Source organism: Fundulus heteroclitus, chromosome 8 (genome assembly GCF_011125445.2).
Source record: "Fundulus heteroclitus isolate FHET01 chromosome 8, MU-UCD_Fhet_4.1, whole genome shotgun sequence".
Classification (NCBI taxonomy): domain Eukaryota; kingdom Metazoa; phylum Chordata; class Actinopteri; order Cyprinodontiformes; family Fundulidae; genus Fundulus; species Fundulus heteroclitus.
Window position 1 is genome coordinate 20,287,676 of NC_046368.1, and position 23,886 is coordinate 20,311,561.

Below are 23,886 nucleotides of genomic sequence, written 5' to 3' on the forward strand. Positions count from 1 at the left end.
CCATAGACTGTCTGCCAAAGGACTGGGAGGAAACACCGCCCACCAGTAGTGCAACAACACTATGTAGACCTTTCCCTTGACCTTCGTGAGAGAAGCCAAGAAAAGAGCGTAAAGTGTTTCTTCTTTCAGGAGCGAGGACTGGGAATCTCTGCCTTGTAGTTGGACTGACATATTAGCACCAAGCTGAAGAAGGTTTTAGCTGCGCTGAGCAAAGATTTAAACTTTAGACGGGAGTTTGTTCTTCAAGACATTTAGGTTTTAAATCAAACAGAGACGTAAGAGATGAAACACGCAACTACCACAGTTAAGTATTTTTGATATGCAGTGCCCATGAACGGTTTCGCTCTTTGTCCTGTTACAGACAGGCGGATTTTAGGTGATAAATCAATATACAACACGGCGTACAACCATCTTTTGTCATAATAACCACAGTAATCATTTTGGATATGTCTGTTCTAACTTTGTAAATGTAGAAATATTTCCTCATTCTTCTTGGTAATGTTGCTCCAGCTCAGTCAGATTATTTCTAGAGTTGTCTCCACACATTAATTGTCGTCTTGCTAAAGATTCAAAGAATGGATTTAGACGTCGACTTTGACTAGGCCATGATGAGCTGATGAATATTCAGGTATGATGCTGCTACCACCAGGTTTTCCCAGTTGGATGATGTGTTCAAGGGGTCAATTTTAGCCTCATTTGACCCAAAACAAACTGTTCCAGATGTTAGCGGTCTCCCTACATGGCTTGTGCCAAACTTGAAAGAGGATTTCTGAAGTCTTTCGTCTCTCTTTCACAAGATCCAGATTTCTGGTTCTTGGTTCTGTAAAGGCATCTGAGATTAAATTACAAACAGGTCAAATCTGTTTACTACAGAATTGTGTGATTTCTGATGGATTTTATTTGGGGTTATTTGGGTAAAAGGGACCCAAATACAAATGGACGCCGATAGTTTTAGATTAGTATTCCTCCAAATAAGCTGAAAATGTTTCCTCCTGTTTCACAGGTATGCAGCCCACAATAAAACAACATTAGAAAATGTGGTAACTTGTAACTTGACACAGTGTGAACAAGTTCAAGGATTGTGAATCCTTTGACAGATATTCATACTTTATCACTTTACTGTGTTCTGAAGAGTATTTATTTATGATCCAAGAGACTTAGACACGGTATTTGAGCCCTTGGTGGCTTTATGGGAAGAAGAACTTCAGGGCGTAAGGCCTGTTGGTATTTAAACAATTACACCTGCCTGCAGTACGTCAAAATTGTGCAGCTTTTGCGAGTCAGCTGTCAGCTTCTGAAGCAAAGGGGTCACTACCCCATGAGCTTGCAGATGGGAATCCTGGCACAGTTTTGAACCAGCAGATCAGTCCCAGATGTCATTCAGCACATGGTTTAACCACTAGTACGCAGGGTTCAGGCCATGGTATGTGTGCAAAGGGTCAGCAATATGACTAAACTTAATATTTCCTCTTTAAATTAATGCAAAAAACAAAACAGGAACAGGGAGGGAAGCCTCCCATTTAGTTGTTAAGCACAATCAGAAACAATGACACCATCAGGCAAAGAGTAAGTAGGTCAAAGAGTTTTGGACATTTGGGTGAGGGGTCTTTGGCACATGGCCAATCAGAGCGAGAGGTGCAAGCTGCATTACTAACAGATTCTTTCCACTCGGAAAAAAAAGAAGAGAAAAAGAGGAAGATGTGGGCCTCATGAAGGATAAGCGCACAAACTACTTAAGTGTAGCAACAAGGAAAGATTCATCGTTGTGAAATAAACTTTAAGGGACCACACATCCGATTGTTACTAAGTAAAATGCAAACCTCCACAAGGATCAAGCTTTGAGCAAAGAGATTCTGACTCCCAGAAAATACATACATACAACCATATATATTTATATTTATATATATATATATATATATATATATATATATATATATATATATATATATATATATATATATATATATATATATATATTTATTTATTTATTTATTTATTTATTATTGTTTCTTTACTATATCATTTGCTCTGTAAATGTCAGGCAAGCACATCAAATAAGTCAGCAGGCTTATAACGAACGTAAATTGTTTCCAGTACACGGAATTTCAGCAATAAGACGAGGGTAGCTGTGAACATGTTTGTACTCAATCAGGATGCTGTGAGCGGATGAACGAGATCTGTGACCTTGGTCCAAGAACAAGACGTATTGTAATGTGTCCTTACAAACAATGATCTGAATACAAGATTATGTCAGCCACCCTGGGATACAATCTTAATTTGTTGCTGTTGGCCACATTGACTTTTAATAGAGTGAGAGTTGTGATCCAGAGGAAAATAATACGTAACATCTCTACAAGTTAACCATGGCCTTCTTTTAACAGTGCTTGTGATTACGTTAAACCATCACCAACAAATATTCGTTCGCTGAGCATTACTTCATTACAGTTCAAACAAAGTTTTTGAGAACTTTTAATTTTAGAACCACAAAGGCAAAAGCTACAGCTCACTGTCTTGATGTGGTAACAACAACAAAAACAATGCAAACATATGCATATGAAATTTTCTAAAAAGAGGCTGTGAATACTCACGCTGCATCTTACATTAAACATTTGATTGCTGCTCTCTAAAAGTAAAATGGGAGGCAGATCTTTTAGCTATCAGGGTCCTCTCCTGTGGAACCAGCTTCCAGTTTTTCGCCCTGGCTGCTTTTAAAACTATGCTTAAAGCTCTCTGTCTTAATAAGGCTTAGTTGGGGTGCTTGGGATTATCATGAACTACCTGTAATGAGTGTACAGTATTTGTCCTTGATTTTAGCGGGCAGGTGTAAAACAATCTACCACCGGAATAAGATTCACCTCCATCTCATTTCAAGTGGAGTATATCTAATTATCGTACTTTAGGTGTCAAAATATTCATTTCATTGGTACATAATCTTATTTACTGTATTCTTCAGACCATAAAGTGCACTGGATTATAAGGCACACTGAATATTCTTCCCAAGTGTGTAATATCCCTCCGCCCTTTCACGTACACAGCTCTCTATCCATCTCTGCCGAGAGGACAGAGTACCGTATTTTCCGGACTATAAGTCGCTCCGGAGTACAAGTCGCACCAGCCATAAAATGCATAATAAAGAAGGAAAAAACATATATAAGTCGCACTGGAGTATAAGTCGCATTTTTGGGGGAAATTTATTTGATAATATACAACATCAAGAACAGACATGTCATCTTGAAAGGCAATTTTAAATAAAAATAGAACGGAGGCAACAACTGGCTGAATAATTGTACGGTTAGCCTACGCTACATGACACAAATGAGAACGTGCCTGGTATGTTAACATAACATATTAAAAGCTATTCAGATAACTATAGCATAAATAACATGTGAAGAAGTTAACCAAAGCGCCCGTGTCACTCCAAATAACTAAAATCCAGTGAAATCTTCATCCTCGGTGTCACTTTCAAATAACTCCGTTGACTCCGGAGGTAGAAGATGCGGCACTTCCGCTTCTACGTCGCTTACGTCTGATTCAACGCAGGCCTAGAGCGCCCTCTTGTGGTTTGGTGTGAAAATAACAGGTGTAATGATATACCGGTAAAAATGTGTAATAATTTCACACATAAGTCGCTCCAGAGTATAAGTCGCACCCCCGGCCAAACTATGAAAAAACTGTGACTGTGTCGGGAAAATACGGTAGTTGGACTACGCCGTCTTGTTTCTAACATAAGGCCAAAATAAATATAACTTTTATATTGAATTAACTCACTAGGTTTATTGTTGCTAGCGCGTACTCCAGGCGCGGGCTGCCTAAAGGCTCCCACATACTTGCCCGTACTGTGTGCATACTGTGAGCTTGGCGGACTACGCGCTGACTGTCCGCAGATGTTTTGCCCTTCATAGTCAAGCGTACTATTGACTACATTTATTGTGGCAAATTCCAACAATTCTCACACTTTCTGTCAGTGGGACGAAGCGTATACCTGTATGCGCGGAGTGCGCCTCAAGTACGCCTCGAGTACACGCGGACCTCCGTGGAGTGAACTACACCAGAGTATGTGGGGGGCCTTTACATGAATGCATTTCTAGTTTCGACATTACAGTCAGGCAGTCTTGTGAATAGCTCAGGGGTCCGATCAGGTAGTGACACAGTGTACCGTAAAGCTCGGAATATCCATTGAGCGGAGCGGCTTCGTTGCTTACAAAAGTCGTGCTTACACATTTAAACAGATTTTAGTGCATTGTACCACACAAAAATCGGTCAGTAAGCACAACGATAATCATATATTAGGCAGATTGGTTTATAAGGCGCACCATGAACTTTTGGAAAATTTAAGAATTTAAATGTGGCAAATTAAGGACAAATACACAAATTTCAAGAAAACGTTACTTACTTTTAGTTCCCTTTTTGCAGGGTATTTGTAATTATGGTTGCCATTAACCCTGTGTGCTATTTTTATTTTATGTATATGATTTGACAAGATTTTAATTAACCTGACGGATTTAGTGTGAATTTGAACATAATTGGATATGACTTTGACTCGTTTGTTTTTTCTAAGTGGCTTCAGATGCCTTTTGCTGTGAAATTGTGCTGTAAGAATGAGCTGGATTTAACTGAAGTCAACATACAGCATCCCGCGGGGGAATCTTTAACTTTACATTTGTACTGAAAGAGCTAGTTTGTCTTAAAATGCTGCAACTTTATAAGTAAGACTAGGGCTGCGCAAAAACAAAACCACACACACACACACAAAAAATAAATCTCAAACTCTTTTCATCCATTAGATGGATATGTGGGATGATTGATCAACATCTGAGCAATTTTTCACCAAACAACTTCTGGTTAAACAAAAGCTGCATCTACTTGAAAGAACATTAAAATTATTGCATTGAAGTCTTAAAATCATAGACATTAAAAGATAAAGCAGGAGGGTGGTGTGGTCCTAAACTGTACCTGCACAAGTCTGGACTGAAGACATAAATGCGTTCACTCCTGTTCAGCAGAGGGTGGAAAGCACTTCCGTCTGATCCGGTGATGATGTTGCTTATGTTAGTTGACCAGTAGGTCAGTTGCCTGGAAAACAAATTACTGTTAACATCATGAGCATCTCAGGTTTTTCCAAACAATATTATTGTTCTTTGTTGCCAGCAAAGCAGCTGTAAATGTGCAAATAAGCTCCATTTTCCTCTTTACAGATTACCTTTGTTTTTGACTTGTCTGTTAAACTCATGACATCAAACTCATTTTAATATCTGACACAACAAGATCTGCAAAATATATCTGCTCACTACCAGAAACAACCCTGAGAAAGAATGACCTGTCATCAGTTCATTACCAGCGCTGTATAGGAGTTTGTTGTTCTTTGTTGACAACAAACCAAATCAAAAGAAGCTTAAAGCTGTTCTGACTTTATTTGAGACAATAAAAGGTCATTGAGAGAAAAGTACAAACAACAGGACATTTTGAAAATCAACATTTGGTCAAAAGGTTTGCTATATTTATTCTATAACACTTCAAAAAGCAGCTTCCCTAGTGTGAACGGGTAATTAGAGCACTTAGAGATAAGAGATCTGGATAAGAAAAAGTATTTAAAAAGCCTTTTTTTTTTTTTTTTTTGAAAACCCAAATGCCAGGATGTCCTGTCCAGCACCCTGTGTTGAGAACTACAGTTGAGACCAACCCTAACTCCTCACACCTATTGTTTAATGGGGTGTGTTTGTGTGAGACCACAGCAGTGCTACCTTTCCCCATTCCATGTTTCGATGCGTCCATAATCTAAGTAGTTCTGCTCTCCGGTGTGGAAGACAAATTCCCCGTTGTGGCTTCCGTTTTTCTGCCAAACAAACATTGAGCTTATTAAAATGAATGATTTTCTTATAGGTAAGAACAGGTACAGGTACAAAAAGTCCTCTCTCTTTTCTAAACCTGCTAAAATCCAGCAGGTTTTTATTTTATTTAAAAAAAAAAAATTAGGTTAGACCTGTGCATACCTTATACATGAGGCCGAAGACCTTCTCCACCTCAGGTTTGGACCTGGAGATACGCTCCAACAAAGCGTCGTGATATCCCCAAAGTAATTCGTGTACGGTCCGGGTGGTGAAGAGAGTACTCTTGGATGCGCTTATCATCATGTTCAACATAAAGGACTTGGCGAATCCTTGCATCTTGTTCATTGCAGCCTGGAGTCAGGAAGCAGAGCAGGCATGAGAAAACACAAACAACAGTGCAGGATAAGCTGGTGGTGAGCAGAGCAGTGCAGGGGGCAGTGGGAGCATATGCTCCCCTTTAACCAAGTTGGATTCCCAGTCTCGTTTCCCCACTTATCCGTGACCTCTACTTCAGGACTTACCCAATGAGGGATGTTGACGGTGGTGATAGCGTCGACAGCCGGGTCACCAACAGACTTATCTCTCAGAAACACAAAGCTTCTAGTGTTGTACGCCAACACCTTTGTACCATTTTCCACCATGGTGACGTTGTCCTTATACCTATACTCTCTGCACAACAATTTTCAGAAAATATTTATCACTTTGATTTAGACCTTGAACATTAATTCAACCCTTAATAAAAACACAAATGTGCATATGAATAGAAGAAACATTTTAAACATTCATTCAACCAGGGGGAAAAAGAAACAACCCATTTAAGGAATTAATAAGTTGTATTGTCATTATGTGTTACCATAATGACATATTATAGTGAAACAGACATCGGGTCAGAATGCACATAATTACATATAACACACAGATTTTACAAGACGATCTTTCCAACAGAAAAATAAATAGGAATAGAGTTTAACAAAATCACAGGTGGCAAAGGTATTGATATAACCAACAATGCCTTTTAATTTATACATTCAGTTTTGAAGTTGTTCAGTGTTTTGATTAGTGGTACCTTTAATTAGTAATCCATTACTTTCTATGGAAACCTTTCTATGTTTCCTCAGGGTATAAATGTGTCATTACACAGTCAACCTGGACCACTGTGCTATGATAAATTACACAAGTCACATCTATGTTCAGAAGGATGATAAGGAAGGTAATAAAAAAAATGCCCTGGGATTTGTGTTAAAGAATAGCAGAAAGGAGTGGCCTCTTGGGGTCACCAAGTTCCTGAACAAAAATGAGTCCGCTTGTCTGGCAGTGATGCCAGACAATTTTTCAGTCCAACTATCACAAAAGTGCATGTGTAGTTTGCGAAAATGTATCGGTAAGTTTACTGAGACACTGAGCTTTAAATCAGATAATAGTAAGATTGAGATTTATTTTCCACAACAACAAGTCCAGGTGTGTGTGGTGTTGATTGATGTGTGGAACAGCAGCTGTTGCTCAGTGTTAAGCATGGTGGAGGATCTGTGTTGCTGTGGGCCTGTTTGTTTACCGAAAACAATGGGAAGCGTGCATAGAACGCACAGCGCAGCGTTCAGCCTGTCAGTGAGCTGGTTTAGAAGTTCTGCGCTATAATGGCCCCGGACAGATTTACATTTTTATGAGCGAGTGTATCTTGAAATCCTACTCAACAAAATTTAAGAGGGGCAAAGGACAGCAATAAGTTTGTTAAAGTAGGAGAACGGGTTTCCTGTACGGCTCGTCCACACACGATTAACTGGAGATGCACTGAAATATGTAACAGTTACCAATGAGTCATATCACAACAGAGAGCTGAGATGCTAGCGTTAGCCCAGCTCTACCTCAAACTACTCTCCACAAAAACTCTCCTTTGACAAAATGTAAAGCTGTCAAGGAAAACAAATCCTGCAGCGTCCAAAAGGTTACTGGAGCATGAGTTAAGCACATTGAGTGTTTAAGCATATACAGCATATGTCACTGATTTCAAGTATCAGACTGGGGCTCCATTTTAGCAAATGCCTGTACTTAAATGACTCGGATTGCTCACAGGAACATAACAATTACAATCCTTAATTTTCTACCTATTACTGCCTACACCCCAAGTTGGGGTTTAATTTCAAGAATGGAAAATCTTCCTTGAAAAGGAAGGAAAAAAATTATGTTGCATGATATTCCCCTTTAAGATACTCTTATGGCACCATTTTTTATATCATGAGGCAATAATCATGTCACTTTGCAAAAAGATGTTCCAATTTCAAAAGTTAGTTTTTATAAAACTTACCTGTACGTGTAGGGTCCAACCTGATTGACAACTGGCTTGGCCCCTTTAAGGAGCTCATCCACATTGGTCACATTAAAGAAGAAATACTCCATGAAGACGGGAGGAGGAGGGGTCTTCCATGAGTCAAACACGCGGCTGCCCTCCACTAAAACAATCTCCTGTTGAGAAAAGAGTCCAAATATCACAAGAAATGAAGATGCTGTTTTGTAGCCTTTTTTTCTGAATATGAGAAAAGTAGAAAAAACAACAACTCAAAAATCTATACCAAGGGAAAAAACATTCCTGAACTGCTTATCGTGCCCTCTTGGTAGCCGTCTGACACTTGCCTAGCCCATTATGCCCATTTGCTTCAAGTTTCCCCTGCATTTAAAAAGCACTACAAACACCATCTAATTTTCCATCTAACATGTGAACAATCATAACGAGCAGGTCTTTTAAAATAGAGGAAAAATAAATAAAACGTTGCATGCATTTCACTTTGAAGCATGCCGATAAAAAGTTCATTAAATGGGTTTTAATCTTATCACTCTGTTCCTGCACAACACAAAGTATTTCACCACAGAAAGCAGATGTTTTGAATCCGCAGTTTCCCCAGTGTGCTCCCAGTAAAAACAACCCCAAGAAGAAAAACATCCTCCTGGGTGGGTGCAGGAGATTGTGTGTGTGTGTGTTTTGGGGGGGGGGGGGGGGGGGGGGGATACTGTGTTCAGACGACAACATTGGCTGTGAACCTAAATGGTATAAGGGGGGACCCGTCCACCGCTCCATTGTCCGCCGTTTCCCTTGACGACGGGCCCTTGGAGAGAGGGCCTCTGACAGACCATGTGATGCATGGAGCTGGATGCCCGCTGTTTGTGAGGGACTCCAACCTTAATGATCTGAGCCACATTCCTCAGGATCAAGCTTTTTGGAGGCCCCCGGACTTGCAGCACTGGTGACCACCCTGTTTGATTACACAGTACGGTGAAACTAGAAGCAGGGATCTCCCCCACAAGTACGTATGAAAACACGAGCTGTAAGAGTGCAAGTGGGAATGGTTTTTCCCCCAGACAGCAAGTGAGGAGAAAGCATGACATTAATTAATGGTGTCAGATTTATCGTAGGCATAGAGCCGCTTTTTTTTCAAGGGAATATAAACCCCCTCCTCTTTAGTGACCCTTTATTGTTTGTGTTAAGAGACAGAACCGTAACTGAGTAGCCAAGGACAATAGCGCTGTCACCTTAAATTGAGGAACAGAGTCTTTGTTTCTCTCGCTCATATTTTCACGCTCTGAATAATCAATATTATAACCCTCACAGCAGGTTACATAAAATACATGGAAAACAGGGACCAAAAAAAAAAAAAAAATCCCTCTCATCTTTGTACATACCACTGCTACTCTTACACCACACCCTATACATAAACACACGTGGCAGGTGAATACACAAACACACATAAAAACCCAGTGCTTTGATGTGGAGACGTTCAAATACATACATAGATGTGAAAAACACTGAGCACAGTTGGGGAGGCGGGGGGCTACCCTTTAAATCTTTCAGTCGGGCCACAAAAGCTTTACATCCTCTCAAAGTGTTTGCCTCAGCCTGCAAAGCAAAAAAAGTTTGAATCTACTCTGGAAGTGAGATTTAAAATCTGAATCCAGCTCATAATGAGCTCTGAACTTGCTGCAAGGCCTTTGGGGTTCGGCTGTTACAGCCGAGAGATGGAGTTGGATTAATGGAACGCGTTCTGAACAAAAAACACATTCTGGGAAACAAGGATTGGCCCCCTTACAGATTTCTACTATTTTAGCTGTTTTTGGTCACGCTTCAGTGTTTCAGACGATCAAACTTGCAGTATAATGTCAGACAAAGAGGGTAAGCACAGTAAAGCAGTTTTCAAAAGCTGATTTAATTAATTAAGGAAATAAAGGTATCGAAACGGAACCTGGTCCTATTTGTAAATGTGTCTGGTCCCTAAACCTAGCAACTGGCAAGACCACCTCGGTGACATCTCGGTCTGGATTTAATTTCTCCCTGACCTGTTGAGTCAAGAAATCACGTAATTAGAGCCTGTCTGACAACACAATGTTGAGCTCAAAAAACAATGAAGCATCTTTCAGGCAGCAACTTGGCAGCTTGGAGAGCAGGCTTTAATTCCTGCAGTGGCGTCAGACAGATTGGCAGAGAATAATTCACAAACCAAGGGACAGGCAAGAGGTCATACATATGGAGGCAGAATTGGCTAAATCATTGCATTCAACAACATAACAGAAATAGATTTTTTTTGGGGAAGGTGTGCTTTCTGTTAAATCTGGCCAAAGAATAACCCCATCAATAAAGAAAGAGGACATCATACCGGCTATAAAAACTGGACATCGGATTGCTGCAATTGTTAAGACCATGGTTTCTGTTTGTCTACCTGAAAATGTGAACTAGAGTACATATTAGTTTTTAACCTAAAGCTTTTCCACAGTCGGATTGTTCAGCAGGACAACAATTTAAAAAACATCAGGTCTACCTGCGAATGGTTCACAAGAATAAGATCAAGGTTTTGTGGTGGTCTGGTCAAAGTTCAGGCATTGATGTGATTGAGCGATTGTGGCAAGACCTTGAACAGAACCTTGAACTCTCTAATGTGGATAACTTGAAACATAATTTTTCAAACACAGCAATGTAAAAGTCTTATTGCAAGTTATCTTAAATGCTTGACTGCCAGTAAACCGTTGCCAGGAGTGGCAACCCTAGACATTAGGTTTAGAGGGCAATTACTTTTTTCATATTGGGTAAGGCTGCTCTTGTTTTATTTCCTTTAGTAAATAAAATAATCATTTGAAAACAGCTTTTTGTGTTTACTCTGGTCATCTTTGTATAAAATAATTTCTTTCATCAAAAACATTTAAGTAAATAATTTTCCACAGTAGTGACAAATTAAAATTTTTCCAAAATATTCCTAAATATTTATTTCTGTAACAGTTTTAAGACATGCTAAACCAACTCCTCTGAGGTGACTTCATAGGAAACCTTAGCGGTGGCGAGGTAAGCTGAAGGTTGAATGCCAGAATAGGTCAGTTAGGGGGCTTTCTGGCTCAGCAGTCTCAGGTCAGATCCCAAGCTGGGTTAATAGCACACTGAGCAGCAGACGTAAAGTCAAGTTTAAACGAAGGCCTCGTTAGGCCAAATATCTCTAGCCATTTCTGTGAGGTATCATGATCATCATTGATTAGTGGGTAATTGGACTTTGGTTTTGAAGGTCTATGACCGTGTTGTTCAAAATAATATGTGGGGGAGCATGGTGGAACGGGTTTCAGGGTTGCTTCTAATTGTGATCAGGTCCCTGCATACTGAAATGAATAGCTGTGATGATTTTGACATGTTTTCTTTGCATTTGTTAAACAAATTAATATAAACCCTCAGGCCTTCCTGCAACCCTGTAAAAATGTGTTTAAAAGGTTGCCTTAAAAAATGGTTATTTTATTAGTTCCTAACATCATCACTGCACACTACCACACTTTACCATCATTTAAATGAACCATTATGAATGCAATTAGGGGGCATCCATCCCATATTTGTGTGAGTTTATGTAAATACTATGAATAACTCCTCTTTATAAAAGAAAAACAAGTAATTTGCATTCTGCATATTTTAGCAAAGAAAGCAAGTGCATGTGGTAATTTTCAGGGAATAGAAGAAAAGGAGAGAAAAAAAAGAGACATATTGCGCTGCTGGCATGATGGAAACCAGGCTGATTAAAAAATATGTTTTTACAATATTCCACCAGATGCCTTACACACGGAGGATGAGAAATTGATTCCAAAAAAATTACTTTTTTAATGAAGATCGATTTGTTTTTCACGACTTTGGGAATGTATGCTGAGGAATCTCTGCCCCTGTCAGCTGCTCTGAGGGTGGGACGAGGGACCATAGTAGGGAGAGTGAAATATTGGGGTGGGGGATGGGGGTCAGCTGCAGAAGGAGAGCTCGCTTGTGTATGCCCAGTTACCTGGGAGTCTGTTTTTTTACTAAGCAAAATTAAAAGGATGCAATCATACATAAATGTTTCTGTTTTCTCTCATATATAACATACGTTAGCTGGCGGATTTTGGTAAATCTAAAAAAATCATCTTTGCCAAAAAACAAACATGATATTTTGAAAGGTTTTGAACTCCTGGAAATGAAAACAAATTTAAAAATGGCAATTGAGTATTAAACTGTAGAAACAAGAATCGGATATAAACATATTTGCATGTCATTTTTATCAACCCAGCTGATAAGAATAAAAAAATAAAAACAAAAAACATGCCAAGGGACCCAATTTAAATCAAAATAAAGAAGTAAAATATTTTCCCCTCATCAGTTCTGAAGTTAATAAAGTGACTGGAGAGCTGGGTCGTACTCTCTGGCACAGCACTCAATTGGTTCAAATCCTACCAAAAGAACAGGGACTTCTGTGTGTCAATAGGTAACTTCTCATCAGTGGATCAAAGTCACATGTGGGGTATCCCGAGGTTCAATTCTGGGACCACTTCTATTCAACATTTATATGCTCCCACTAGCTGAGGTTATAACAACAAACAAGATTAGTTACCATAACTACGCAGATGATACACAGCTCTACATTACAACGTCGCCAGGTGACTCTGAACCCATCCATGCACTAAACAGATGCTTAGAACAAATCAATGCATGGATGAATGTGCCAACAATTTCTCCAGCTGAACAGAAACAAAATTGAAGCAATCATCTTTGGACCTAAAGAGGAATGATCTGGAGTCAGCACACAGCTTCAGTTATTGTGGGCGTGGTGATGGACTCAGACCTGAACCTTCAAGGACACATAAAGACAGTTACAAAGTGAGCCTTCAATCAGCTGAAGAACATTTCTGGGATTAAAGGACTGATGTCCTAATGAGATCTAGAGAAACTCATCCATATGTTTATCTTTAGTCATATTGATTACTGCAACAATTGCAGCTGATCCAGAATGCTTCTGGTCACGTTAACACTAAAACAAGGACGATAGAGCACATCACCCCAGCTCTGAAGTCCTTACACTGGTTCCCTGTAGCTCAGAGAATAGACTTCAAAAATCATCCATCTGCTGGGTGGGATAGCTCCTGCATGTATTTAGTGCCAACTGCTTTGTTAATCCAGTGCAATAATGAATTCAATTCAGTTTAATTCAAATAGGTTTATTTCTCTGGCATCAATTCACAACACATGTCATCTCAAGGCACATTACAATGTCTATTCAATCGATCCAGACAGACAGGTTAGATAAAAACTTTCTAAGGACACTCAGCAGACTGCATTGAGTCATTGACTTGCAGAATTCACTCCATCTGAAAGAGAGCACTGCATTGTCTCATTGACTTTGCATTAATGCCTCATATCAAGCATGCATGTCGCGACAGTGGAGAGGAAAACTCTCCTTTAACAGAAAGAAACCTCCAGCAGAACCAGGCTCAGTGTGAATGGCCATCTGCCACGACCAACTGGGGTTTCGAGAAGACAGAGACACATTGTTATAATTGAGAAGGCAATAAAATAAGCCTTTTTTAAAGGCTTGAGACTTGTAGATATGTGTTGTTAAAAACATTAACAACAGGCCAACAACCAAGCTTTGCTTTTAAACTGTTGGTTTTAAAAAAAATATATTTAAACAACAGGTTTGAGTAGTTAAATTTACTAATAAACCCAAATTTCTGACTCTCTGCTATTTTTTTCCACAGGATGATTTACCACTGACATTAGCCCCTTATCTCCTAAATCCCATGCAAAACCTCCCAGAAGCAGTCTGATCGGTGCAATGGAAACGCATGCTTGATGTGAAACTAAAAATGAAGGTGTAAAGTATCATTATTACATGCGAATAAGCGGTTTCCTGCCTGAAATGTTATCTTAGTAAGGTGAAACTTCTGGGAAAGCTTTCCATAAATCTGGGGAACTATAGGCATCTTTAAACTTCAAGGAACTGCTCAAGCTCTGCAAATGGAGTGCCCCTTATTTTAAATAAACAGGCTTCCAAACATGTGCTCATCTACAACAGGTGTGTCTTGATGACATATATAAGCCTGGTAAACAGAAGTAATCGTCTTTGGATGAGTCTTTCAAAAAGAAACTTCCTAATCAATCACATAAGCATTAAATTGGCCTCTAGTAATAAAGTAAAAAATAACCCTAGGGTTATTTCTGACCACGACATGTTATTTTTAATCACATATTAAATAGATTTTCAGGGTTACCTTTTTCACCACTGGAATATTGCCAAATTCAGAAATATCCTGTCTAGGAGGGATGCTGAACAATTATTCAATGCATTTGTTTTTTCAAGACAGGATTATTGTAATACTTCAGGAAATTCACAAAATGCACTTAGAACCATTTAGCTTATCCAAAACACTGCTGCAAAGTACTGATTAGACCATGAGGCCGACACTTTGTCTGCTTATGAGAAACTTTCATGTTTTGATACATGTTATAGTTAGAGTGGCTTTGGTTATCCTTAGCTATCTCTGTAGCTATGCTGCTACAGCTTTGGGCTGTTGAAGAACATAATTACAACTTTCCCTCACTTTCCTACATTCTCCTACTACTCCCCAATTTTGCATTTTTTTTAATTTTAACTTTTTGTTCTCCGTTTCTTCTCTTCATATTAGCTGCATCAGGCTTGGTGTTCTGTTTAGCTGTGACATCGTCCTGGAGGAAGGCATCTTCGGAGCTACTGCTGCCAACAGCATGATGTTCTCCTTCAATAGATGATACACTTGGCCCTGTCTCTCAGTGTTTAGCCCTGTTTCTCTTGTAGACGTAGCTGTCGGCTGAGCTCTAATGCCAACTAGCGGTATGTGTGTGTATGTATATATATATATATATATATATATATATATATATATATATATATATATATATATATATATATATCTTTCATTCTCTAGACTTGAAGACTGGCACAGAGCTTTTCTGCTTGGTCGTGTTTCTTTCCTAGAGGAAGCCAGTATTGGAGCTAGGATTGCCATTATCCTTTTTCTCTCATATTGAAAGTTGGATCAGTGCTTCTGTGTTCTTTTGTGTGTGTGTGTGTGTGTGTGTGTGTGTGCGTGCGTGCGTGCTGTCCTTTCAACCCCCCAGTCAGTCGTGGCAGAACCAGGCCTGTTCAAACTAAGCCTGATTTTACTGGAGGTTTCTTCCTGTATAAAGGGAGTTTTCCTCTCCACTGCCACTGCATGCATAAAATACATGAGGGATTGCTGCAGAGTTAATGACACAATCCAATTGACTGTCAACTGTGGCAACATAATCCCCAAGGAGGAGTGAGTGCTGCAAGTCAATGATGTGATGCAACCAGGTGGGTTTCTTTAGATAGAAAACTTTTTTAACCAAACCGTCTGGATGTTTTGGTGGTGTTGACGTTGCAAAATGCCTTGAGAAGATCTGTTGCGCTATAAAGATAAACAGAGCTGAATTGAAAGCTGGATGACTGGAGCTTGATGACTTGATGAATTAGCTTGTGCTGCATCAATCTATCCATTATGGATGAGCTATATGGTAAAGCGTACTGTGGTCTGATAAAACTGGGACTGAACCTTTTGCGCTATGTGCGGATCACTGTGTGGTGGAAAAGTAACCACACATAGGGGTGGCAGAGAAACATAAAGGTAGCAACAATATGCCATTGGGAAACTTTTTAGCAGGAACAGCAAAGCTGAGTTGATGGGAGAATGAGAGGGGCTAAACACAGGTAGTAACCCTGTTATAAAATGTAAACTTTTGCACTGCCCTATAGAAATGATTAAATGTTCTAAGTGAAATGTTTTGTTACAAATAAGCCACTTTTCCTTAACACAAGCCTCCCATTGAGAAGAGCAGTAGGAGACAGATTTTTGCCAGTCCAACACTGGATGCAGTGACTGGGTATTTGTTTCGTTTGTGTTCTAAGCATATTGAAGTTACTTTAAACACACATTCAAAATCTTGTAGAAACTTTAGTGGCCTCCCCACAGAATGATGTGACTCAGAAAGTTACAATGATTTATCGAGGATGAGGAAACTAACATTGACGTGGACTTTGGTATTTCAACTGTAGCCAAAGCAATAAATCAATTATTTAAATGCAGTCACAATGAGAACTTTATTTCAACATTTCTGGAATGTTTCTAACTTTTTGTTATGATTTTAAATTCCATCAGCTTGAATTTTCCCCCCGTGTTCACAGTAACTTCAGGACATCTGCCAAATTAAACAGAATTAACTTCCCAGAAATGTCTCTGTCTACTACATGTACCACATAAATTTAAGTCCCCATAGCCACCCCTTTTTTTCTTTTTTTTCTTTTTTGTAAAGAATGAAATGGAGTGGAAGATAAACGCTTTGTTAATGTTATGATTTGAGTGGGATTATGCCACTAGGTTTTTAAGCATTCATGATAAGAAGTGTTTATACTGATCAGTCATTCACAACCTGAAGAACAATTCATGGCACACATTCTCTCTTGGATTTAGGTGTCAGTTCGGACTGGCCCATTCCATCATGTACGTATGCCTGGATTTAAAAAATGTGGTCCTCAACCCTGGTCTACACGGGCCGCTGTCCTGCATTGGATTGTTGTGCCTCTGCTCCAGCAACCCGAATTCAAATGATTGTGTTCCTTCTCAGCATGCCATCAAGTGCTGCAGAACCCTGTAAATAACCCATTACTTTAAGTCAGGTGTGTGGAAGCAGGAAAACAGCTTAAACATACAGGACAGTTGGTTCTGAGGACCACTGACCTAAATCATCCCATAATAGCCCTGCATGTATGTTTTGGGTTGCTTTTCTGCTGTAAAGTAAAACATCTGTATCAGTGTTAAAAAAAAAAGGTTCCCTTTCACGGTTGTCCTGCATTTAGCTAAATTCGTCTTTTATTGAACTCATTTCAGCTTCCCTGATGAAGTAAAGCATCGCCGCAGAATGATCTGGCATGGTGATCAGCATGGACGTTGCCAGTGTTTCATTAAAGTCATATTTTGCAGCGTGCACATCTGATAGTTTTCCTGTGGGTAGAGTCCTCCCACCTGAGAAGAGGAATCTCTGCAGTTCCTCCAGAGTTACCTATAGGACCGTTGCTGCTTCTCCAAATAATACATTCCCTACTAGGCCTGTCAGATGGTAAAACATGGAAGAGAAAAATACTATTTTCACTTCATGGTCTGTTTCACTCCATCCCTGAATCTCCTCTCCGGTCTTCCTCTAGAGACCTCCTGTCTGATTGAATGATTTATTTGTATCCATTTCTTTTTTTAAATAACAGAATATCCCAGCTTGGACCACATTTATTTCATTTCCTTTATAATTGCAACCTCTTGTTTAGCGAAAGGAAGCAATTTTGTAATGTCTTTGTTGTCTTCTGTGGAAGAGCTTCGGACATCTGGTAAAAACAACACCAAGATGCCCATGTTGCTCTGTACACATGGTCCATTAAATCGGCCACCTTTGGGAATGAGACCAAACTCTTTCAACCAAAGCCTTGGAAAAGTTGAGCAAAAGAACACAAACATGTGCAGATGGAAACGTTGATGTTCTCTTTTCCTGTTGTCGTTGAACAGCAGAGATAAAATTCACATTAGAGCCGCAGTGACTGAGAGTTCATCACTTCAGTCCCTTTGAAGAAAAGAAGAAACTTGGATAGCAAGTTGTTTACAACTGATTAGAAATGTATGATATATAAAGTATTAAAGCAGCAACAAAGGCAACATCAAAAACATGTCCAGACAATAAAAGATGGAGCAGGGAAGAGAGACATGACAGGGGAGTATCTGGTAAATTCTACGATCTCATCTCAAAGGGGTTATCTGTAGCATTGTAGATATTAATATTATATCTCTTGAATTCATCTGGACAGCTTCATGGCTACCCTCACGCTACTGGCCACTTCCATATAGCACCCTGCTTATATTTGGCTATCATTTCTAATCAATGTAAACAACTGGCAATGAATGGCAGACTACACAAAGCAGCTTTAATAACTTTACAAAAGATTCTTGGCCTACTTTCCACAGCCATGACACACTCGAGACAGTGTCTACTACTGCTAGCCCCTGTCCTCATTTCAGAGAGATCAAAGAACATGATCCTCACAGTGTCGCCTGCTTCGTCCAGATGACATTTGCTTTGTTGTAGAGGGTGTGTGATGGAGTTTTAAGCTCCACCTCCACAGAGCTAAGCTAACGCCACTGGTCCTGAAATGTGTGCGTTTGTTTACTCAGGTGTGCCAACCAACGCTATTCTCTCCAGGATCTTCATGATGCGGGATATCAGAGTAAAAGGTCTACAGCCATTGTTGACTGATAGATGAGCACTGTTTGGTACTGGAACATGAACATGATGTCTTTACCAGTGCCGGTACCTTCTCCTTGGTCAGGCTAAGGTTGAAGAGGTGCTGCAGAATCCCACAGATCTACTTCGCACAGGCCTTCAACACTCTTGTACTGACACCCTCTGGTCCTGCATCTAAAGGCTAAAGAGAAAGGCAGGTAGGGAAGATGGAGGGGGTTCTGGTTGTAGACAATACCGGGGAAGGAGCAGGATCCATTACCAAAGGTGGAGGAAGAGACATCTGAGGTGTGATAGGTAGTTAGTCCTGGGGGAATGACTGGTCTATTTTCCTTAAGGCAGTAGAGAAGGACATTGAGGTTGTTTCTAAACTGAACCTATTCAAGAATGTGCTCCCTTAATTTACTTTGGTTAGCTGTCATAAGCTGTCTCTGTAGTTATGCTGCCGTAGGCTTCGGCTACCAGAGAACATAACCACTTTTCCTTACTCTGCGACATTTCCTCCTATTATTTTCCAGTTTTTTAATATTCATTCAACATTTAACTCTAATGGTTACAACATTTAACTCTGGTGCTCTGTTTAGATGGCATCTGATGAAACTATGAGTAATAATCCCAATGAACTTTGTTCTCTGTATTTAACCCGTCCCCTTGGGGAGCAATTGGCTGCCGCTGTGCAGCACCCGGGGAGCAATCGGGCTAAGGGATTGCTTAGGGATCCAGAGTTGCAGTCCGTGGGAGTTGAACCCAGAACACAAACGCAATGTTCTAACCATTAGGCCACTACTTCCCAATGAGCACTGGAGATAGGCACCAGCCCCCCGCCCCCATAAATAGGCTCTAAGTCAAAGTCTGTCAGTGCAACACTTACACAGCATGCTTACTAAAATCTTACTAAAGCTTCTACTGCTTGGTAGAAACTAATCAAACTTAACTCTTTAAAATTCATTCTTTTAAAATGCTCTATTTTATGTCAACGTTGGACTCTCTCTCTTTCTCTCTCTCTCTCTCTCTCTCTCTCTCTCTCTCTCTCTCTCTCTCTCTCTCTCTCTCTCTCTCTCTCTCTCTCTCATAGTATTAGCACATTTGTGCCATGTTGACCTGAATCTTTGAGTCAAAATGCTTATTAGCTGCTGACCATGACAGCAAAGAGAACACAGTCATATCAAAAAATTGTTATTGAAATAAAGGGATAAAAACCTAACAGTGCGTTGCACATATATCCATGAGCACGTCTCAGTTTTGGTCACATTACACTAACCATTCCATTGTAGCTTTGGGTCTATTTTGTTTGTCCTGTAGGAGGATGCACCTCTGCATTAGTCTTACCAAACCATACCATAGCATCTTTATTTACAAAGCGCCTAAAAACAGCTGAAATAAAGTTCTGTACATTGCTACAAGCTAAAACACACCCATTAAAAATTAATAAATAAATAAAAAGACGCATAAAAAGGCTTAAAAGAAACAATACAACCAATTAAAAATGAAAACTAAGCAAGTTTTAAAAGCCAAAGGACAATAGAGGGTTTTAAGGCTACTTTTAAAAGTGGGTTGTGGAGGAGCCTCTCTTATGTGCAGGGGCAAGTTATTACACAATTGAAGACCAACAATAGTCCCTGCTCTATCTGAGCTTCCCCTTAGACCTCGGTACCTCCAAAAGATGCAGTTCAGCTGACCTGAGGGTCCGAGAGGGCGAGTAGGGATAAAGAAGCTCAGAGAGGTACAGAGGGGCCAGGTCATTCAAGCGCTTAAGAACAAAAATAAGAATTTAAAAAATGAAAATGTACTGGGAACCTTAAGCCTTTCCCAACCTCTGTCACGTTATCTGCAAGGATTCCTCTGTGTCGTTCAAATCAACTCCGAGGCACCTGCCCAGTCACGGAAGAAAAACGTCTCCACAGCATGATTCTGCCACCTCCGTGTTTCACGACAAAAAGTCAAAGACTTGGTGTTAAATGACCAGAGCACCTAGTTCCACGCACTAGCTGTGCCGCCTATGGCTTGCAACGAGCCACAAGTTAGACTTCTGGTGGATAATTAATAGCTGGATTTGGGGAGTGCATCCCAGAGAAACACAATGATCCAAAAAGTTCACGGTGATTATTTTGCAGTGCAATGTAAATCATTTCACATTTGGCTTTCACTGTTTATTAACAGCTATTAAACAAACAAACCAACCGACAAACAAAAGAAAAATCCAACTGTCTGCATACTAAGAGGAAAAATAGCACATGACAATGTAATTGCGATCTAACATTTGAAGTCTCTGCTCTGTGCCAGTTGTCCACGGCTCACTTGCAGACAGTAGGGAATCTGTGGGGGAGTTACACAGTAGGTTCAAACAACCCCGTCTTTGTGGGGTTATTATCTCTTGCAAATGAGTCAACAACGTGTAGTAGCCTACTCAGAGATCCACTCGTAAGAGAGCAGCGCAGGGACAGTACAATGGCGCCAAACACGCACACGTGTAGTAAGAGACGGGAGTTGAAAGTTGTTCTACCTTTTTCAGGCGTTTGTGCATCATGCTGGGGAAAACCTGAGCCACCATCAAGGCGATGCCAGTGACCAGCAGGAGGGCGCAGATGGCCCCCACCGTGTAGATCGCGCAGGACCTTCGCGTCATGGCTTGCAGATGCAAAGCAGCGGGCTTTGGACCCTGGAAGGATGGATGTGGAGGTATATTTCCTTACGCTGAGAAAACTATCTACCTTTTCTCCAACACACCAAAAAAAAAAAAAAAGTGAGATTGCGTATCTCTCTCTCTCTCTTTTCTCCCACGACGCTTTTTTGAATGAAGTTTTCAAAAGTTGAGCGAAAGTTTCTTTTTTTTTTTTTTTTTTTTTTTAAAAAGGGTTTCCCCCCACACACGTTGAAAGCGTTGCAGGGAAGTCCTGTTATGAATAGTGAAACTATGCGGTTCCTTCTCCCAGTCAGACTGAAGCACATGTGTTGGAAAGTGAACCAGAGAGTATTTGTAGCGGACTGGTTGTCCTCTCCCTCCTCCCAAGCCAGGAGCGCTGCGATTGGTTGAAGCAGTCGGAGCGCAGTGGGCTGAGCACGCTCCTCTCAACCCATAATAACCTCGAACCCCCGCAGCAATTGCCCCGCTCGCTCACACACTCGGATTGTTCACCCTGCGGCTGTGCACAGAGGTGGAAGAAGCATCAGGTGAACGGAAACCACGGAGCTATGACCTAATAACACACAATGTTAACAGATCTTACTGTTATCTTACTGCTTACTTGCTGAGACAATGTCTCGATCACAAACGCCATCACTGACCATCTATTAACATTTTTCTTTTGCCTTAATCTTGTGTTTCTCTTAAAACAAACAAACAAACAAGTTTAAGCATATCTGCAAGAAAAGAAAAAAAAAAACACTCAAAAGCTAAATAATTTCAAAATTCAGTTTACTCATGTTAAAACCAGGGTAGAGAAGCCAAAAATTTTACTGAAGATTAGCACCACTTCTTATTTTGACTCTATAACAGTAAAAAGTGGCCAGCCAAGAAATTACCCGTGTAAGAGTAAAAATATATTTGGCAAAAAACTACTCACTACTCACTACTGAGTGACTGATCCTAACTTGATTTAATATTTTTAAATGATGTAATTTGGTATATAAAGTACATAAATATGAATATAAAGTTGTGTACAAATTGTGGTATTTTATAGAACAAAGTAAAAAAAAAAATCACCATTACAAAAACCAAATTTAGGCAGAAGAAACACTTTTCTAAATCTTTTTCTTTTCAACATAAAACTTATGAGACCAACTTATAATACTTAGTATATATACAGCATGTTAGAACAGTGCAAAGTAATTCCAATGACAATATCCACTGTTTACTGTATGTTCACCAGCTTAGCAGATAGAGAATAACATTTAACAAATAACATTTAAACAGAAGAACTTGTGTACAAACCAGAAAACTCACTTTAACATAAAGTGAGGTGCAGTTCTGGTTAAAATAAGTCTGTTCTTTATTCAGTGGTGCGTAGAGTAGCCAGATATTTTACACATGTCAGAGTAGTGATAAGATAAGAATATTACTCGAGTAAATGTGATAACTACAGTTATTACTGTAAAAGTACTCCTAAAAGTAAAATAAGTTACTCAAGTAAATGTAACTGAGTAAATGTAACTAGTCACTACCCACCTCTGGTTAAAACTGTGTGTGTGTGATCTCCTGTTTAGGCATCAAACTGAGGACTATTTTTCTGATTTAACCATCAAAGTGAGCACCGTTTGTACCAAAGTGAGAAAATCTTGCTGGCCCTCACTTATTTTTCTTTTTTATTTTGCAACGGCTTTAGGACTAAGGTGTGAATGGAGTTTAGGTTAGGGTTAGGTATGTGCTGGTTTTGTTTAGGTATAGGGTTTATAGTCAGGGTTTGGGCATAGAAAGGGTTGAAAATGACTGAAAATCAATGGAACTCAATGGGAGTCAATACATGGCCCCCCGCTACATATTGCAAGACAAGAATGTGTGCTCATTTTACTAGTAAAGTGGGACTTTGATGTAAAGTGAGGACTTAGATGAAAATTGAGGACCTTTTGTTGGTCTTCACTGTAAAGGTTAGGGTTAGACCGTAAGGCTTGAAGATGAGTGGAAGTCTATGAAAGTCAAGGGACAGTCCTCACTTTATACATTAAACAAGGATGTGCGCATATATGTGTGTGTGTGTGTGTTGCCTTGTGTACAGTGTACCCCGCTCTTCATTTGCTGATCACTGGAGAGAGTCGTCAGCCTGAGGATGGACGGATCCTGACATGATCAACATAATGATCCTGGTGATGCGGATTGATTTTAAAACTAGACTTTACCTGCTCATTTAGATTTTATCTTTTTAATTCTCACATAAACTTTTATTAGACAAGGGAAGACAAATATGGTAATTTGCCCAAATTCTCAGTCGAGGGGCCTTCTTTCGCTTATCTTCATGTTTTAGTGAAGCCTGACATTTTAATTAAAGACTACAATTGTGGCCACTGTGCTGTTCTTCTGATGAAATCCCATTTGTGGTTAAACATTCACGCCAAATCAACAGACACACCGATTCAAAACAATCTATGTAACGGCTATTTCCACTTGTATGACAGCTGAGGAGCAACATTAGGAGTGACAGAAATGGTCATTACTCTGCTCATCCTGTGTGTCCCTGTGTGGCAGGGACTGAGTCCACACAGCTGGACTCAGTCCCTGCTTGCAGTAGGCTCCCATACAGTTACGGGAAACAGGAACATTTCAGCATAATCCACAAGCTTTAATGAACAGGGCATGACCTTTGAGCCTAGAGTACATTCAAAGAGAGGGGAGAAGAATGCACATCAATGACTGGATTGTCACAAAGACAACATAGGCCTTTAGATGGGCCTGTATCAGTCACCAAGCTTTTGCCCTGGAGGAGAGTGCGGGGACAAATTCCTGCACGAGGAACACAACTGAGTCTTACTGAG

General features: G+C 40.0%; 1 protein-coding gene across 2 annotated transcripts in view; it reads right to left on the reverse strand.

Moving 5' to 3' along the window:
- The window catches only part of LOC105938142 (lysosome membrane protein 2), a 32,908-nt gene extending 11,525 nt beyond the window's left edge, over nt 1–21,383 (reverse strand). For both annotated transcript variants that reach the window (XM_012879781.3, XM_012879780.3), the window contains exons 1-6: nt 20,924–21,383; nt 8,131–8,288; nt 6,350–6,497; nt 5,991–6,179; nt 5,742–5,833; nt 4,954–5,073 (exon numbers count right to left, since the gene is read on the reverse strand). In XM_012879781.3, the coding sequence (XP_012735235.2) occupies nt 4,954–5,073; nt 5,742–5,833; nt 5,991–6,179; nt 6,350–6,497; nt 8,131–8,288; nt 20,924–21,046 (830 nt within the window). In that variant the 5' untranslated portion in view covers nt 21,047–21,383. The remainder of the gene's footprint in view (nt 1–4,953; nt 5,074–5,741; nt 5,834–5,990; nt 6,180–6,349; nt 6,498–8,130; nt 8,289–20,923) is intronic.
- Between the last annotated feature and the right edge of the window lie 2,503 nt (nt 21,384–23,886).